This window comes from Callospermophilus lateralis, chromosome 1 (genome assembly GCF_048772815.1).
Source record: "Callospermophilus lateralis isolate mCalLat2 chromosome 1, mCalLat2.hap1, whole genome shotgun sequence".
Taxonomy (NCBI): Eukaryota; Metazoa; Chordata; class Mammalia; order Rodentia; family Sciuridae; genus Callospermophilus; species Callospermophilus lateralis.
In genome coordinates, this window is record NC_135305.1 from 1,854,510 (window position 1) to 1,874,767 (window position 20,258).

At 46.9% G+C, this 20,258-nt stretch overlaps 1 protein-coding gene across 1 annotated transcript in view; it reads right to left on the minus strand.

Annotated features, from left to right (window-relative positions):
- Window positions 1-16,688, minus strand: part of Ube3c (ubiquitin protein ligase E3C) — a 91,263-nt gene extending 74,575 nt beyond the window's left edge. Inside the window, exons 1-2 of the mRNA XM_076873033.2 lie at window positions 16,538-16,688; window positions 16,375-16,472 (exon numbers count right to left, since the gene is read on the minus strand). Of these exons, the coding sequence (XP_076729148.1) occupies window positions 16,375-16,440 (66 nt within the window). The 5' untranslated portion in view covers window positions 16,441-16,472; window positions 16,538-16,688. The remainder of the gene's footprint in view (window positions 1-16,374; window positions 16,473-16,537) is intronic.
- Between the last annotated feature and the right edge of the window lie 3,570 nt (window positions 16,689-20,258).

A 20,258-nucleotide genomic window follows, 5' to 3' on the forward strand; every position in this document is an offset into this window, starting at 1 on the left:
CATACTTACCTCCTCTTCATGGGATGGTAAGTGTGTAAGAAGAAAAGAGTCATGGAACACAACAAATCCTACAGACGAGATCCACCGATGCATGCTCAAACCACCGGCACAAGTTTCAGGAGAAACAGGATGTGCTGGTCTCAAAGTTTCTCCCTCAAGATATTCGTCAACTACCAGGGGAGCTACAGTCAATTTCCATTGGAGAAGCCCCAAGTGACTGGGATGCACCCCCAGTTACAAAACATGACCAACACTTGATACAATAGGAGGGTCAGTAACTGTTTTGGTAATCTTGCCAAGAAAGCTTTTTAACTTAAAAATGTATTTATTTCAGGGGGAAACCCTGTATATCTCTATACTATATGGAAACAGTATCCCTTGACATTATTAGAAAACCCTCTTGGAAATAAACACAATGAAAACAAAACTGCATTGCATATAGTTAGATTTTAATAATTAAATCTGAATTACATAATAATCTAAGAGCAACAAAAACTCCTCATAATCATGATAAAGAGAAAGAGGTACTAGGTTGCTTAGTCTAAGAGGAGGACAACTACTTTTAACATTCTGATTATCAACCAACACAGAACCTAACTCACAGGTCCATAATTGGGTCAGGCAAATGGCTTTTGTCACCTTCTTTGACAGAACTGGATTCTGAATCCCCCCACACACACCACTCTCTGGGGCTGGTCCAACTGTGCCCTTCTGCATAGTGCACTGCACAGTATAGGAGTAGGGGAGGCTGTCTTGCCTTGCGCCACTGCCCACTGGTTCAAGAAACTCAGAAACTTAACTCTGTATTATTCTTGGGATTTTTCACAACTCCTTCCCTGTGCTGAGGTCTGCTTCCCCTGGGAAGGGTCACTTCCCATCTTCTTTTGGGGCTGACACGCCACAGAATCTGTCTCCCAGGCTCCAGGCGAGGCTTCCCTGCAGCCTTCCGCTGGGCAGGAGGGGGGCCCTGACTTCCCCGCCATGAACAAGAGCCATACCCCAACACTGACGAGAGAATCATCTGAACACTTCTGCAAGGCAAGATGAACAGGATCGCCTTTCATATGGAAGAGGGAAGATTTTGGTTTCCGTCAAGTTTCTGAGACTGGAACACACTGGACCAAATCCTCCTATTAAACCCACACTCCATCTCTGCTTTTCCCATCACACCATAGTTCAGGTCATGACATCACCAGGAGATTTTAAAGGCTTTCTTCTAGTTTGAGTTAGAGAGAGAGAAAAAAAATCCCTTCGTGGTTTTGTTTTTTCAGCCCCTTGTTAACCAACAGCAGAGGATGAGCTGATTCAGAACATCAGTGGGCTCGTCATTTGCAGCAAACAGACCAATTCTGTCTCTCGAGAGAGTAATGGCTAGCCCACACGCTTTGCCCTGCTTATCAATGGACAATGAACTAAATCATTACACTAAAGAATCCTATCAATTACTTATTTGCTTTGTCACTGTCACGTTGAATCATAAATTTGGCAGCAGGTTTCCGTTGGTCAGTTAGCAGCCCTAGCCTTTGCAACTCAATATGAAGGCACAGATGGAGTGTTCTGGCACCTGCTGGAACTCCCCATCACTGTGCATGTTCTGAAAAAGGTTGTTTTCAAGTCCTTCCTGCTTGCTTCCAAAGTTCAACAGAGTTCTTAAGGCTACAAAATGAAGATTTCAGCCCATAAATGGACAGGTTCATTCTCTCAGCTAGTCCAAGAGAAACCACATTTGAAAACTCTTCCTCATGTTTGATTCGCTTTCTTTGCAGAGAGTAAGTTTAGAAGACTGAAAGATGACTCCAGAGAGTCGCTACTAGATGAAGACACCTGACCCTGATTTTAATCATGATCACTAGTACTTTCATTTGTGGGACAATCTTCACCTTTGGACTGAAAATGACTTCCCCCACCTTTTAACCTCTTATTTATGTCAGGCCCAGCAGTGTGTGTGTGGTGGGGGCGGGGCGGGGGCGGGGGAGATAAAAGCATAGGCATTATTCTAATTTGCAACTGAGTGACTACATGTGACTTTTACTAGTAAATAATGAGCAGCTTCTGAGAGTGAAATTTTATCATGCTACTAAGAACAAATGAACAAACTAACCTATGATACAAAATACAGCAATTCATCATATGGACTCCATATTAGCAATACAAACTATCCTTCTCAAAGAAGGATACAAAGGGGACTGACTGCAGTTATAGCTCAGTGGTAGAGCACTTGCCTAGCATGTGTGAGGAATATGAAAATAAATAAAATAAAGGTATGGTGTCCATCTAGAACAACAAAACAACAAAAATAAATAAAAAATTAAAAAGGAAGAAAAAGAAGGATGCAAAGACCTTAGTTTGTTTTAGTGATAAATCTGACTACATGGATATTCAAATTTTCTACCCCAAAAATATAACCAAGGTTAAAGACAGTGACAAAGTCTATAATAGCACAAAAATAACTATTTGTAAAAGCATTCAATATGAAAAGATCAACAATAAAACAAAAATTAACCAAAGATACAAACAGTGTGAAGAGAAATGAAAATCTTTAAAATATGAAAACCTCAACTTTAACGGCACACATACAAGGGTCTTCACTGCAATGCTACTTGAACTAGAGAAGGAGAACAAACAATACAAAAAAAACCCAAAAAACCAAACCTGAAAACCACCTCCATAGGATTAAAATATATGACAGCCAAACCGCAGGAGCAGGCTTACAGGGCAGCAGGTCTCCTGTGCTGGCTGGAACCACCTCCTGACACACCACCAAGGGGACGGGAGGGCATGGAGCCAGGACCCCAGCCTCTGTTCCCCAGGGAGAGGCATCTGCAGACATGCTCAGGGGGCGGCTCTGGCCTGTGCGAAGCCCAAAGCCTGAGTCTGAGGGGAGAGCCAACCCTGGGGAGACAGGGGCAGGAGGGAAGGAATGAAGACTTTCAGAAGCTTGCTTGAATGTTTATTCTGAATTATCACCCTTGGACATGTACCTCTTATTTTCCCATGTTTTCAGAATGCAAAACTAAGGAAACAATAAGAAATTAAAGTTTTAAGAACAGCTCGATATAACCAAGAAGTTCCTAAGTACGTGTCCGGGAGAAGAAGACCAACAGCCCACTGAGACTGGGAGAAAGGACCAGGCTCCCCTGCTCCTCAGCTCGTCCCAGTTCAGCTTGCTCCCTCACACTCAGGGCTGGAGGGCCAGGTGCCTCGCAGCAGTGATGCACAGCTTCACAGACACTTTAACCCAGGCACCCTGTTGGCTGACTGTTCTCAGAGCACGCCTGTTTCTTTCAAAGCTATCTCACACCACAGCTGCAACCCTCGCCCACCCTAATACATATAAACTACAAACTTCACTATTTGCTCTGTGAGCATGAGGCACATTATCTTTCTTCTCAGAAAATTAAAGATGGTCAAATTTCACAGATACCACTTAGAAGTTTTTAAATGGGGAAAACTGCTTTCTTTATGTAATAGCATGACATTAATAGTTTAGATTTAATTAAAACATCAGAACATAAAAAATTTTATGGTCAAAAACTGAAGTATAAGGGCTGCAGTTGTGGCTCAGTGGTAGAGCGCTTGCCCAGCATGTGTGAGGCACTGGGTTCAATCCTCAGCACCACATAAAAATAGATAAATAAGTAAAATAAAGGTATTGTGTCCATCTACCACTAAATTTTTTTTTAAATCACATGATAATTTTCATAAAGCCAAATGCTCAAATTTACTGCTAGCCATTTATAATTTTTTTTTTTTTTTGTCACTAACATCTTGATTAAAAAATGTGAGGCAGCCGGTTTCATGTTTTGGGGTTATCTTTCATTAGCAGCTGTTATGGTTTGGGTGAGACAGTAGTGAGAAGGATCTGAGGAGTGATTGGGTTTTAATCCTAATGGGATTAACTGAGTGGTAACTGAAGGCAGGTGGGGTGTGGCTGGAGGAAGTGGGGCACTGGGGGCATAACTTTGGGGTAGGTATCTGTATCTGGAGAGTGGAGACTCTGATCATCAGGTGAGCTGCTTCCCTCTGCCACACTCTTCTGCCACGTTGTTCTGGCTTATCTGGAAACCTGAGGAATAAAGCAGCTGTCAATGGACTGCCACCTCTGGAACTGTGAGCCCTCAAATAGACTTCTCCTCTAGTGTTGTTCTGGTCAAATCTGTCAGTCACAGAGGCAAAAAAGCTGAGTAAAACAGCAAAACACTTACTCCCCTTAGGTATGCAAAAGCCTCCTGGCTCTTGCACAATAACACACCACTAACATTTTACTTGATTCACAGACTGGTCAGCTCAAACACTTCCCGAGGAGTAAAAGAAAATATTAAAAGCGAACAGAAGTATCTGTGAATAACGCATAGCCAACAGTATGTGTGGTTTTCTCTTTCTGGGTAGACCTGCATAAGAGTTTATATGAAAACCTAAGAGCAATCAATTTCACATATGCAAGTAAAACAGTATCAGCCACCAATAAGCTTTTAAAACAGAATGCACAATGATTCCCAATTCAAAAGCAGTTTTCAAAAAGACCAGAAAATAATTCAACCATATATTAGCAGTGTTTCATTTCTAAGTGATAGGTGGGGTTCTAAATAGGTAAATCTGTATCTGTATTTCAGTATAACCCAAATGTTCTATATCGTTATAGTCAGGAGAGCACATTTCAAAACTAAGCAAAATGGGACTGGGGTTGTGGCTCAGCAGTAGAGCGCTTGCCTGGCATGTGCAAGGCCCTGGGTTCAAACCTCAGCACCATGTAAAAAGTAAACAAATAAAATAAAGGTATTTTTAAAAAATAAAAAATAAATAAGCAAAATGCAGTTTAAATCCCATTTTCATAAATTCCAAAAGATGTTCTTTTCTTACATCAGAATTTAATGGTAAACATAGCACTATTCCAGGGTGGGGGGCAATGGGAATTGAACCAGAGGCACTTTATCTCTGAGCCACATCCCCAGCTCTTTTTCACTTTGTGTCTGTCTGTGTCTCTCTCTCTCTCTCTTTAAGTTGTCAATGGGACTTTTATTTTCTTAAATATTTTTAGTTGTAGATGGACACAATACCTTTATTTTGCTTATTTAGTTTTTTATGTAGTCCTGGGGATTGAACCCAGGGTCTCACACATATTAGGCAAGCATTCTACTACTGAGCTATAACCCCAGCACCCCAGCTCTTTTTTAAATTTATTTTTTTAAGACAGGGTCTCACTAAATTGCTTAGGGCCTTGCTAAGTTGCTGAGGCTAGACTCAAATTTGCTACCCTCCTGCCTCAATCTCCAGAGCCACTGGGATTACGGGCATGTGTCCTTGCACCCAACAATGGCACTATTTTAATACCAAATCCATAGTCCTTTTGTATCCATCAATAGGGAAGTGGTTATCTTAAGGGTGCCATAATCCAAGCAATGGAACATTATGCACCCGTTAAAAGTAACTGACATGGGGCTGGGACTGTGGCTCAGTGGCAGAGAGCTTGCCTCACAGAGGCATTGGGTTCGATCTTCAGCACCACATAAAAATAAATTGTATACATCTACAACTAAATGTGTGTGTGTGTGTGTGTATAAATATAAAATAAAAGGCATAAAAAAGTTCCTGCGGGATCACTAAGATGTAGTGCTGGGAGCCATCAGCCAAGTAGGTATGACAATTTCCTTGCCAGCTACTCCCATGCTGTCTAGTGGAAGGACTCTTGAAAGGTGACCTTGCTCAAGGACCAGGGCGGATCCGTGTTTAGGGTGTCCCCGGTTTAGCATAATAGGAGATTAGGGTGTTCCCCCTTTAGAATAGGGTGTATCCTGCTGCTGAGTTCCTCTAGAGTTCTTAGGGTCAGACAGTATATTTTGGGAGACAGAAGCCCAGGAGTAGTGGATTTGGGCAGAGAACGTGGATTCCCCCAGAACGTGTTTGTAGACGGCTGGTGTGAGTTCGGGAATAAAGAATTGCTGTTTGAATCTACAAGCTGTGTGGAGGCTCGTGATTTGTGCCCAGCTAGAGACTGCGGCAATGTAGTGGGAGGTGAAGAATAATTCATTCTCTTACTCAATCTGAAAATAAGGGAGATGTTTAATCATGTTTAGACCAATTCTGAAAGGACACCAAGGAAACAGCCACAGTGGGAAGTGAAGGGTCTCAGTAAAAGAAGACGACACCCTGTGCCCTTTAGAAGGTCTTCTTTAAATTTCCCCTCAATTAAAAAATTTTTAAAATTTTAAAGGCCACTAACTGGAGATTGGAAACATTTTTAAAGCAAGGAAGATAGTGATAATCTACCCAACTTTCTCTTATCAAGAATTACAACTTTCAAATTGCAAGATGTGACCAAGAGAGCCCAGAAACGATGAACAGCTACGTCCCAGTTGATAGTTCAACATTTCTCCAGGTTCCTCTCATACCTGACAGTTCTGACTTTTGCTGTAAACTTGTCCCACAGGAGAGAGATGTCCCAGAAACCATGCTACCTGCCAACACACTAGTTTACTAACACTTTTAACATAATCAGGCAACCTAAACATACATCATAAAGAATCTGAGTTAAAAACATAGAACGTTTTAAAAATGTTTTCTAACAATAAAGTTTTATTTTAAAAGCTGTTGTGCATGTTTTCATAGGACATGAAAGCCCCTGTCTCTGCTCCTGCACACTTCAAACAGGAGGTAGACACCGGGGTGCAGGCTGAACAGAGCCTCCGATTCACTCCGGGATGAGCAGACCAGAGCTCACACGTCCAGCCCAGTGAGTTCCACTCAGCTCTATGGTACAGCCACCTCTGCCTCACAGAACATGGAAGGTTAACTGAGAGGTCCCATGGAAGGCGTCCTGCAACAGGGGTTAAGTACTGAGCACAGCAGGGTATCTAGCTGCAACAAATAAGGACTGAAAGAAATCATGCTGGGGCTCACTGTATCTTCACTCTGCAGCGAGAGAAAGATGCAGAGACAGCTCTTAACAGCATAGACCAGGGAACAGAAATCCACATGATTTCTCCAGAGAACAAAGTATTTCAAGATCCTTAACAACACTCAAGCAGTTCAACTTTTTTCTGCCATTTATCCTAAAAAACAATTAAAAATTGCTGGCTATCATGTTGATCACCATAAAACGGAAACAACCTAAAAATCCCCAAATAAAGGATAAGCATGTATAGCTTATACAAAGCTCACACAATAAGCATGCACAACAGCTTTTAAAATAAAACTTTATTGTTAGAAAACATTTTTAAAACGTTCTATACTTGGCAGAGAGAACCGGGGGCATATAGCCCATGACCAACACAGAGACCAGGAACCATAGCAGGGCATCAAGAACTCAGGTGTTTCCTGAGGAAGGTGCAGCTACTCCCCGTGACATGCTGCCTTTATCCCCTCCCCAGTAAACTCTCAACGTGACTGCATGACTGCATGACTGTGTCCAAACATGGGCACAAACTTGGCCTCCCACTCTGCAGATGATGTTTCAATAATGGTATCCCCGGGGGTCCTGAGCCACCTTCAGAAACAGCAACGGGCATTTGAAATTAAAAAAACAAAACCATTTACACTGCACCAAAATGATGCTTAGGCATGATTAAATCTAACAAAATATGTACAAGGCACAAGGCAAAACACAAAACCTTTTTGAAAGAAATAAAAGAAGAAATTAACAAGTTGGGCGCGATGGTGCACATCTGTAATCCCAGTGACTTAAGAGGCTGAGGCAGAAGGATCGAAAATTTGAGGCCAGCCTTGGAAAGTTTGAGACCATCTCAAAATACAATAAAATGAATTGGAATGTGGCTCAATAGTAGATTACCCCTGGGTTCAATCCCCAGTACCATTAAAAATAAAAAAGGAAAGAAAAGGAAGAAAAGGAAGACTTGAACAAATGGAGAGCCCCCCATGTTCCCAGACTCAATACTGTCAAGATGTCAATTCTTCTCAATTTGATCTATAGATTCAAAATTATTCAAGTCAGAATCACAAACCAATTCTGTGAATACTGACAAAGTGGTGTGTGGAGGGACAAAGACTAAAGACAGCAAAGGGACTGACACTGTAGACCTACAGTGATCAAGACGGTGGGGTCTTGATGAAGAGGGGACAGATCAATGGAACAGAAAAGAAAAGCCAGAAACAGACTAGAAACAAACACTCACAGAACACACCAAGCTGGTACAAGCCTCTACAGTGAAGATCACAAAACACTGACACAAGGACTGCAGACACACATAGAAGAGGAAGACCTCTCAGGTTCACGAACTGAAGAACTACTGTGGCCCTGTCCTTAGGACCCCAAAGCAATTTACAGAAATTACCATCAACACCAAGGACACCCCTCACAGATGGAGAAAAACAACCCTAAGACTCGCGTGGATGCACAGAAGACCCAGTCGCCAAAGCAGTGGTATTTTTATAGAATCCCAAAAGCTCAGGTAACACAGTAAGAATCATAAATAGGATTCTGTTCAACAACAACAAAAAAAACTTGTGCACAGCAAAGGAGACAATCCACAGAGTGAAGAGACAACCACAGAATGGGAAAACCACCTGCTGGCTATTCACCCGATGGGTTAATATCCAGAACACATAAGCCACCCAGGAAAAAAATAAAATACAATAGGCAATAATCTGAATAGACTCTTCTCAAGAAAAGAGATACAAAAAGCCAACAAATACATGAAAAAAAATGCTCAAGGGCTGGGGTGGTGGCTCAGTGGTAGAGCGCTCACCTACAATGCACAAGGCACTGGGTTCCATCCTGAGCACCACATAATGTAAAATAAAGATATTGTGTTTACCTAAAAAAACTTAAAAATGCTCAATATCATTAGCCATCAGGGAAATGCAAATCAAACCCACAAAGAAATATGATTTCACCCCAGTCAGCTTGGTTATTATGAAAGAGAAAAAACAACAAATATTGGTGAGAATGTAAATCAGTTAAGGCATTATGGAGAACAGTACAGATGGTCCTCAAAAAACTAAAAATAGATTCATCTTCTGATCCAGCTACCAGGTACTCCCCTGAGTGTATATCCCAAAGAAATGAAATCAGCAGGGACTGGGGATGTGGCTCAAGCGGTAACGCGCTGGGTTCAATCCTCAGCATCACATAAAAAAATAAAATAAAGATGTTGTGTCCACCGAAAACTGAAAAATAAATATTAAAAAAAAAAAGAAATCAGCATATCTAAGAGACGCCTGCATGCTCACACTTAATGCAACACCCTCCATTGCAGCCAAGGCCTAGACTGGACCTGGGTGCCCACCGGCAGAGGAGGGACAAAGGAAATGGAGCACAGGTACACTTGGGCGGATCATTCAGCTCTAAGAAGTAGGGCTGGAGGACAGCGAGTCGAGTGAAGTAAGCCAGACGGACAGGTGTGGGAGCCTGTCCTCTCGCAGGTGGATGCTGGAAGAATCAGCCTGGGTGTCCAGCAGTGAGGACGAGAGGCTGGGAAGGGAGGAGAGGGAACGCAGGGCGGCAGATCACAGGTACCAGGAGTGAGTTCTGGGGCTCCCAGCACAGTAGGGGTGACTACAGTTCACCAGAACCTACTGTGCACTTCACGAGGAAGAGAGGAGAGGAGCCTGAAGGCTCCCGCAGCAAGAGGTGACGGGGACCGGGGACAGAAAGGCTCATGGCCCTGATGTGACCAGTCCACGCTAGAGCCCCGTGTTGAAAAGGAGGACCCTTTTCAACACACACATGCCAATAAAAAATCTAATTTAAAAAATGATTGTAAAATATAAAACTACTTGAAAATAACAGGAGAAAATCTAAGTGATGTTGGGTTTGGCAAAAACTTTTTAAACAACACTAGAAGCATGATCCATGAAAAAAAGATTGGTAAACTGAACTTCATTAAAATTAAAAACTTCTAGCCAGGAGCAGTAGCTCACATCTGTAATCCCAACTACTCTGGAGACTGAAGCTAGAGGATCTCAGGTTCAAGGCCAGACTGGGCCACTTAGCAAGACCCAGTCTCAAAAATAAAAAAAAGAAAAAGGCTGGAGATGTGTAGCTCAGAGGTAGAATGCTCCTGGGTTCAATCTCTAGTACTAAATAAATAAAAGTAAAAAACAAACAAAACAACAACAACAAAAACCTTCTGTGAAAGAACCTCTTAAGAGAATGAACAAACAAGCCACAGGCTGGGAAAGAATATCTGCGAAGGACAGAGCTGAAAAAGGACTTGTACATAAAATACATACAAAATGTATATGAAAATTTCAAAACACAGTAATAAGAGATGGGTGCAGTGGTGCACACCTGTAATCACATCAACTTGGGAGGTCAAGCAAGTCAGAGGCCAGCCTCAGCAACTCAGCAAGACCCTGTTCTCAAAAATAAAAAGGGCTGGGGTATAGTTCAGTTAACCTGGTTGGGTGCCCAGGTTCAATCCCACATACAAACAACAACAAACAAACCCAAAAAATGAAAACCACGACAATAAAAACAAACAACCCAACTTAAACTTGGCAAAAAATCTACAGATACCTCATCAAAAAAGATACATAGATTGGCAAGTGGGCGTATGAAAAGACCCTCAATACCGATGGCTAAAACCAGAACACTGACAACACCAAAGGCTGACAAGGACGCGGAGCAACAGGAATGCACAGTCATTGCTGGTGGGTGTGCAAAAGGCTGTAGTCACCGCTGAAGGCAGTTTGATAGCTTTCCACAAAGTGAAACATCTAGTTTTAACACAGAATCCCAAAGTGGTACTTCTTGGTATTTACCCAAATGACTTGGAACTGATGTCCATACAAAGATCTACACACAAATGTTTACAGAGGCTTTATTTGTAACTGCCAATACTCTGAAGCAATCATGGTGTTCTTCAATACAATATGTCCCTTACACAGGTGAGTGAATAGACTGTAATGCATCCACACAATGAAATGCCATTTGGGGTTGGGGATTCAAAAAGACACAAGCAGATAAGCATACTGCAAAGTGAGAGAATTTGAACTGCAAAGGCCAAACCCACCGAATGCACAACACCAATAACAAAGACTGTCAAGCCTGCGTGGCCATGCAGCCTACGACCTTAGCTATTCAGGAGGCTGAGGCAGGAGGTTGCAAGTTTAAGGTCAGCCTGGGCAACTTAGCAAGGCCCTATCTTGAAATGAATTAAAAAAAGGGCAGGGGCTGGTAGAGAAATTGCCTAGCATGCACAAACTCTGCCTACAAAGCCACAGAGACAGGAAAAAAAAAATCTGTGGTTGCCAGAGGTTGAGGGGAGAGAGGGATAAACAGGCAGAACAGAGAAAGAAGATCTTGAGGGCGAGGACTTTATTCTGTGTGTGCTATAAGGACTGACAGATGTTACTGCACATCTGTCAGTCCCAAAGAACGCCCAACACATGCAGTGAATCTTATTTATACTACGGACTTCAGTTAACAATAATGCACTGACATAGGTTAATCAGCTGTCATAAGATCCACACTAAGGCAACACAATAACTGAGGAAGGGTAAGGCGCAAGACAAGGGACACATGGGAAGTCAGCCATCTGCTCTGCTGTCTGCAAACCTAAACTGCTCTGGAAAACAATCTACTAGTTTTTTGTTGTTGTTTTTTTAAGCCATGGACAGTTGGACAGGGTGGCCACACCTATAATCCCAGGACTTGGGAAGATGAGGCAAGAGGGTAGCAAGTTCAAGGCCAATCCCAGCAACTTAGTGTGACTCTGTTTAATAATAAAAATTAAAAAAAAGCTGGGGATATAGCTCAGTGGTAAAATGTCCCTGGGTTCAATTCTCAGAACAAACAAACCAAAAAAGACAAAAGAAGAAAAACAAGGAAGAAAGAGAGCATGCCATGGGCCTGAACACTGAAGTAGTCTCCATCTACTGCCACTACTAATTAACTACCTGCGGCAACTCAACAAAACTGAACCCTTTCTGACCACACCCACCTCTGACTTCTTTCCTTCTGCTCACCCCTGACTCTGCCCGGGGCTCTTGCCTCCTCCAGGTCTCTGAGAGCCACAACCCCTTTCCTTCCTTTCTCCTCTCTACTTGATCCTTCTTAATTCCCCCAAATACTCCTTAGACCCTGAACCCCCTCTCCCTGGCTTCCATCTTCTGGGCCCTTTCTAATAGGTCTACTCCCTTGACTTCCAGATGGTCTGCAGGGTCCTTCCTACACTCTGACCTCTAACTCCTGCTACTCATAACCAAGGTCTCCCTAGTTCCAAATCCCAGGGGTGGTTAGTGCATGCCTCAGCCACCCCTGCAGCAGTCAGCACTGCTGGCCACTCTTCCCTCCTGTCCTTCCTAATCCCTCCCTGTCCTAAAATGCATGTTCTCCTAGGACACAACATTCTAAGCCAAGGTCTGCCGACAGCCACCCAGATTTCTGCCCAAGTGCCTCCCTCCCCCCCGTACAATACACTGCTGCACCCCACAAGAGCCCACCACTCCTCGGGCCTCCCCTCTTAACCCTGACACACAACCTAGGCGCTCCGTGCCAGGAGACTCCAGCCCTGCTCCGACTCAGCTCCCAAATGGAACCAAACCCAAGCCCAGCAAGCTTCCTCTCCAGACTCCGGAACTGAGACCAATGCGTGTGATCAGGTGAGGGAGAAACAGCGCTGCCTGCAAAGGCAAGAATAAGCTCAAGAAAGATGGCTAACTACCACTAACTACCATGGTACTGACAACCCAGATTCTGGTTAAGTTTCTGACCTTTACTTTCTGTGAGCTACCATCATCCCCCTTATTGACTTTTTTCCCTTAAATTTTGATTTACTAAGTGGGTTCAGTGGAGTTGAAATCAAATGACCCCCAAATGGTATTCTATGGACTAAGAAAAAAAATGTGCCAATTAAAATATGTCATGTCATCAACATGTACCTGATTCCAGAAGTATTAAGAAGTAAAAGCCGTCTACACCAAGTGCTCTGAGGGCAGGACAGGGCCAAGCAGCTCGCACTCCCGGGTCAGCCCACAGGAGATCCATAGCTCAGTAACCAGTCTACTTATTTAACTTGTCACGTTTTATTTTTTTAAATATTTTTTAGTTGTAGATGGACACATACCTCATTTTATTTATTTGTCTTTATGTGGTGCTGAGGACAGAACCCAAGGCCTCACACGCGCCACAACCCCAGCCTCACTTGTCAAGTTTTAAATTTTACCTTCCCAGCAAGATCATAAGCTTGTCAAGACTTCCTCTACAGAGCCTTTATAGATTAATAAACACTACAAATATTCATTTAATTTGAGAAGATATATTTATTCAAAAGGTGATATCTGGTTTCCCACTAAGCTGAAGAAAGGGAAGACTCCAAATAATAACTTAAGACATGAAGAAAAGCTCACTATAATTTTTGTTTATTCAATAAGGGAAAGGACTTTTGTAGACCCAAAGAGAGTGAAGAACACGCACATGTAGGTCCCAGGGAGTGAGACCCAATCCTTAGTTCAGTGAGGATTTATAGGTTTTGAGAAACGGATGTGACTCCCATTTTTGAGAAACCAGCTTCTACCTCAAGGCGTGTCCAGAGGGAGGGGGCGTGACCCTTGTCCTTGGAGAAACCCACAGAGTGCTCCCAGGCACATACCCACCCTGCTGAGTTGTTTAACAGGAGAGATCTGCTGGTCAGGTGTCCCTGACTCAGTCAGGCTGGGTGGGGACCCATAGCAACCCCCTAGCAATCAATATCTCAAATGCCAGGTGACCCTCCCAGTAGTTTCGGTAACTGATAACATGATTAGGCCTCCCAGCAGTTTAGCACACACACTCTTGCAACTCCTCACACACTCTTGCAACTCCTGGTGGCCTAAACCAATCAGTTCAAATGTATGCACCACTTGAACTAACCAATCACTCTTACCCGACTTGTTCCCGCCACTGAATGTGCTAATCCATGTTAAGAGTTGTTTGATTTTCCCCGTAGTGTGAAATGATTGCTGTGTGATGTTGTGACGCATAGAGTATGCCCCCAAAACCGATAAATCCTCACTGAACTAAGGGTTGGGACTCACTCCCTGGGACCGCTGCTTTGGAAATGGTTTTGAGTCAGGCTCAAGCTTGCAATAAAGACTCTTGTGTGAAAAAAAAAAAAAAAGACTCTTGTGTGATTACATTGGATTTGGCTCCTGGAGGTCTACTGGGGTCCCACAAATCTGGCATTACAGTGCTCAATCCACTGGCCACCAGGGAACAAAAGTAAGGCCACAAGGAATCCACAGCCCTCCCAGACTTGCCAAAATGAAAAGGACTCACAAAACCAAGTGTTGGCAAAGACATGGAGCCTCTGACCCTCTCTGATGCTGCTGGCCACAGCACTGGCAGGCACCCTGCTGAGGGTGGCTCACAGATGACACATGACCTACAAGATAAGTGATGTCCACCAAGACACACACAACAAATGCCCTTGAAAAGCAGAATGGACAGGCTGTGGCATGATCACAGTGGACCAGGATGGCACATCAGGATGTATCTCAAGAGATGACGCTGAGTCAAAGCCCGGCACAAAGAAAGGATGGGATGTATGCAACCTCACCTAGGAACAACAGGAAAGCTCATTTATGGAAAATAAGGTCGAGGAGGAGTCACCCTAGGAGGAAGAACACTGAAAGAGACTCCTAAGAATGTTCTTCATCTGATGTGAGCACTGAGCCATCTACATATGGGTGTAAAAAACTTTTAAGATAAATTTAGCCCTAGTTCCCACCCAGATTCCTGTACTGGCCCAGGGCACCCACTCCCCTCTCTGGAGAATGACCTTGGGGACCCATGCCTGAAGAGAGGACAACTCTGGGACTCTCTCAGTGGGAATGGGCCAAAGCTAGACCCATGGCCAGGAAGACTCTGCTACCTGGCCCTCACCCGTTCCAATTTCACAGGCAGGAGGACCACTGTAAGATGATTAAGGTATGTGGATCTGACAGGGTCAAGTTTTTAAAAGGAGGGAACTGTTTTGCACAGTTAAAAAGCAAAACGTGCAGGTGCGGTGGTGCATGCCTGACTGCGGAGGCTGAGGCAGGAGGATCCCAACCAAGTTCAAAGTCGGCCTCAGCAAAAGCGAGGTGCTAAGCAACTCAGTGAGACCCTGTCTCTAAATAAAATACAAAACAGGGCTGGGGATGTGGCTCAGTGCCCCCAAGTTCAATTCCTGGTAGGAGGGCAGGGAGCAAAATGTACCACCTTGCCTTGAGATTCTGATCAACAGATAAGTAAAGATGTGTTACTTGATGAAAAAACTCCAAGCCTGTGTCAGGACAAGCCAGGCACTCATGACCACAGAAGCCACAAGGTCCATGCATACAGGGGCAACATGGGAGGTGCTACTAGCTCCAAAAACAAGTATGCCATCTTTCCACGGCCAACTCTGTCAACTCCTGGAATTCTCTCAAGTCCCCACCTGTAGAACCCTGTTCTGATATGAAACTGTCAGTAGTTCACAAGCCCCTTCCAACTCAATTATGCCTGAGAAGTACCTATTTCCAGCACCTAGCTCTGCAGCTACTTCCACCAATCACCACCAGACACCTCAAATGTCAAAGATGCCAGCACACTTCTCGCCCACCTAGGCCCAGGTCCCCTTCCACTGCCCTCAGAACCACCCTGGCTTACAACTTTTGGGGCAGTTCTTACTAGGACTTGAAAACCGGCCCGGGGTTAAAAGCCAACCCCGCTGGAAGGGCGACAAGCTGTCCCCGAGAGGGGAAAGACCACTCTGTACACTGCGGCCCATTTAACTCGGCCAACTTTACCAGCACCGCAAGCACAGGGCCCACAAGGCTGGGACCGTCGCAGGGGCGGAGCAGCGGGGCAGGGCCACCCGACGCCAGCGGCTCGGGACTCCCAGGACTCTCTGGCCATCATGCACGCGGACATTACGAGCTGGGTGGACACCACCGGCCGGAGGACGCGGCGGGTCAGAGTGGTCACCTGCGCCGCAGGGTGGTGGGGAGTGCCGGGGGCTGGGAGGCGGGCCAGGGTGAACGCGGGGGGACACAGAGGGTCGACAGGGAGTCAGGTGGACCATAGGACTCAGGGTGGACGCGGCGGTGCGCGGGGACGAGGGGGGGGGTCAGGGTGGACCACCGGGGCTCAGGTGAACGACGGGGGCTCGGGGTGGACGCGGCGGTGCGGAGGAACAGTGGAGTCAGAGGGGACCACGGGGTCTCAGGGTGGACCACGGGCGCTCAGGGTGGATCCCCGGGGCTCAGAGTGGACCCCCGAGGCCCAGGGTGGACCACGGGGGCTCAGGTGGACCACGGAGACTCAGGGTGGACCATGGGGGCTCCGGGGGACGACGGGGGCTCAGGGTGGACGACGAGGACTCAGGGGGATACGGCGGGGCGGGGGACGCGGGCACCGCAGCGGCGCCCCCCTCGCGCCCGGGCAGGCCCGGCCCAGCCCGGCGCTGCCCTCACCTTCCTGCTCGCGCCGCCGAGCGACACCTTGGGCCTCGTTTTGAAGTCCCCTTCGAAGCTGAACATCTTCGCCGCCTATCCCATCTGCGCGGCCCGGGGGGCGCGGGCGGCCTCGGGCGGGTCCGGCGCTCCGGGCGGTGTCTGCGCTCCGCACCCAGCCGGCGGGCGCGCGGGCGGCGAAGGGGCGGGCGGCCCCCGGGCTCCTGCCTGGTCCACGCCCGCCACCGGGCCGAGCGAGGGGCGCCGCCGCGCCGCTGACCCCGCGCCTGCACCGCCGCTGCCGCCGGGACGGAAGATGGCGGCCGCCGCGCTGCCGTGCGCGGCCCCGCTAACGCGCGCGGCCCCGCCATCGATGGCGCGGCGCTCCTCCCGGCGGCCTCCGCGAGCGCGCCTCCGCCATCGACGGCGCGGCGCTCCTCCCGGCGGCCCCCGCTTGCGTGCGCGGCCCCGCGAGGCGCGTCGGTTCTGGGTGCGCGCGGGCGGCCCGGGACGGTGGGGAGCGGCGACGGCGGAAGAACCTGGGGCCCAGCGGCGTCGCGTCCGGGTGCTTCCGATGCTGGCGCTTGGGTCAGTTCCAAAGCCGCCGCCCTGCCGTCAGGTCCCCGAGGGTGGTGGCCGGGCTGTGCGGGGAGGCCGCGCCAGAGCCCCGCGGGGGCGAGTGGGCGGCCGAGCACCGTCGGGGCCCGAGCAGCGGCGGCCCGTTGCAGCCAGCACCAGAGTCACCTTCTGCGGCGGTGACTTCGGTTACCCTAGCGACCACAGCCAAAGATGTCGAATGAAAAATTCCAGAAGTCGATGATTAAACCGCGCCCCGTCCGAGTAGCCGACGGGAGCTCGCCCTGCCCTGCGGGGCCGGGAGGCCTGCCTGGTCCAGTGTCCCCCGCCGTGTGTGCTGCCCTCCCTAGTCCCCGGGGCCACCTCTCACGCTGTCTCCAGGTCCTCCTCGCCTTACCCACAGGAGCCCCGGAGGGACGGCGACGCTGGTGGCCAGGGCGAGGGGGAGAGCTCCTTCAGCGGGAAGCTGTGTGGGAAGGGGCTCACGGGCGGCCAGCACTACCCGCTGGGTCGGTGTCCTTTCTTTTTACTTTGTTTTTAGTTGTAGATGGACGCAGTATCTTTATTTACTTTTATGTGGTGCCTCACACGTGCTGGGCAGGTGCTCTACCACAGCTCTCAGTTGTCCTTTGAGTGTCTTGGGACATGTCCCCCTCAGATGGGAGGGGGACCACTAGATGTGTACCTTTACACTTCTTGTATATCAGTTATACCTCAATAAAACTGCTTTGAAAAAGGACCAAGCCAGAAGTAGTGGCACACGCCTGTAATCCCAGCAGCTAGGGAGGCTGAGACAGGAGGGTCACAAGTTCAAAGCCAGCCTCAGCAAAAGTGAGGCGCTGAGCAATTCAGTGAGACCCTGTCTCTAAGTAAAATACAAAATAGGCCTGGGGATGTGGCTCAGTGGTCAAGTGCCCTGCCAGTTACCTGCCCCTACCGAAAAAAGACCCAGAACTAAGTGCACACCATGCCAATGTTAATGCCCTGGTTTGAATGTTGGACCCTGTTTACTCGAGGTATACCATGGGAGGAAACTGGAAAAATGGCACAAAAGACATCTCTGTAGTGTTTTGTGGCTTCCTGGGAATCTGTATCTCAAACTAAGAAATTTTAAATATAACCTAATATAATAATAATAAAAGTCAAATGAACAGCAAACGAATGTGTGTGCGCACGTGCGAGTGTCAAGATATTAAACTGTTTATTTGTCAATTTGAGGGGCTGCGGGATGACCAGATGGCCGGTAAAATATGATTCTGGGTGTGTCTGTGACAGTGCTTCTGGAAGAGATTGAATCTGACTGAAGAAGACCCACCCTCACTACCTGAGTGGTTCCATCTGACCCATCGTGGGCCTGAACCCGACAAAGGGATGCAGGGAAGGCAGCTCTCTGCTCCACGGCTGGGAAACCCTGTCCTTGCACGCTGGGGCTCCTGGTTCTTGTTCCAGACTTCAGGGCTTCAACAGCAGCCTCTGGCTTCACTCTGGTTCTGCTGGGTCTCTCAATGGCAGATGGCAGGCAGTGAGACCTCACAGTCCCCAGAATGGCAGGAACCAATTCCTGGTGATGAACCGTGTGCACCCGCGCTGTTGGCTCTATCCTCTGGAAAACTAATTCAAATATATCTACCTATGCATAAATGGAGGAGATTGCACACGCGTGCGCACACTTTCTATACTTCTTGCAGCTCAGGTTTCCCGATGCTTACACGTCTTGTCGCTCCAGTGGGAAGTATTTACTCCTCTTATTTCTGCTTCCTTTCTTCTCTTGCTGTGTTCCAAGTGAATCTAATATAAAATGAGCAGTGTATTTTAAGCTACTGCCTATGGAAGTTTGTGAGACCTTCCCGATTTATCTGAGGATCCTCTCTGAAAACCAGAGACTGTTATAGATGTTCTTCACCAAATTGCAGGAGAGAAAAGGAAAGAGCTACGTGTGCCAGGAGACTCTTGTCCATTCCCTTCCATTCTTAGTTCTCCCACCATTCAGACTGTTGGTAAAAATTGGTTATATTTTTATTTTAAGGATATACTTATGTTTTGATTTATACACACACACACACACACACACACACACACACACACACCAGGGATTGGACCCAGGCCCTTAGTCACAGCCACAACCTTTTTATTTTTCATTTTGAGACAGGGTCTCACTAGGTTGCTTAAAGCCTCACTAAGTTGCTGAGGCTGGCTTTGAATGCACCATCCTCCTGCCTCAGCCTCTGGAGCTGCTGGGATTACAGGTGTGTGCCACCATGCCAGCTATGTTTTATTTATTTATTTATTTTTTCTGTAGTGGTACTGAACCCAGGGGCACTATGTCACTGTACTGCATTCCGAGCCCTTTTTATCTTGAGACAGGGTCTTACTAGGTCGTCTAGGCTGGTCTTGAACCTACAATCCTCCTGCCTGAGCCTCCAGAATAACTGGGATTATTATTTAGGGGAGTAATAAATGTTAATTATAAAAACACCAACATAAGCAAGGAGTGATGTGTCCTGTCTGCCTGGCCTCCTCCTTATCCTACTTGAGATGATGGGTGTTTCTATCAGGCACTTGTTATCTCTACCTCTGTCACCTATCTGTCCTCTGCTATGACAACTCACCAGGCCTTGTGTGCTTGAACAACACACCTTTGTTATCTCACAGTCTGGAGGTCAGGAGTCTCCCTGAGCTCAAGCCAGGGTGTCTCAGGGCCACCTCCCTCAGGAGGCTGTGGGAGAGAGCCTGTCCTCTGTGGTTTCTGGCTCCCATGGGGCCCGCAACTGGTGGCTCACTGTCTCTCCCACCTCTGCTCTGTCTCCTCAGCCCTGGCCGCCTCCCTCCCTCCTGTAGCACCCTGTCCCTCTGGGCCAACCTGGCAATCCAGGATAATCTCCCTGTCAAAACCCTTAATTAAAGCCAGGCATGTGATGCACACCAGTAATCCCAGTGACTCAGAAGGCTGAGGCAGAAGGATCGCAAATTCAAAGCCAGCCTCAGCAAGTTATCAAGACCCTAAGCAATTTAGTGAGACCCTGTCTCAAAATAAAAAGGGCTGCAGATGTGGCTCAGAGGTTAAGCAAACTCTGGTTTGCTTAACAAAAAACCCTTAATTTGCATGTGGAATTCTTTTTTTTTTTAATATTTTATTTTTTAGTTTTTGGTGGACACAACATCTTTGTTTGTATGTGGTGTTGAGGATCGAACCTGGGGCCGCACGCATGCCAGGCGAGCGCGCTACCTCTTGAGCCACATCCCCAACCCCTGCATGTGGAATTCTTTATGGGGCCGTTATTTTGCTTAGAGTTTCCTACTTTTAAATGAGAACACATTCCCTCCCTTTC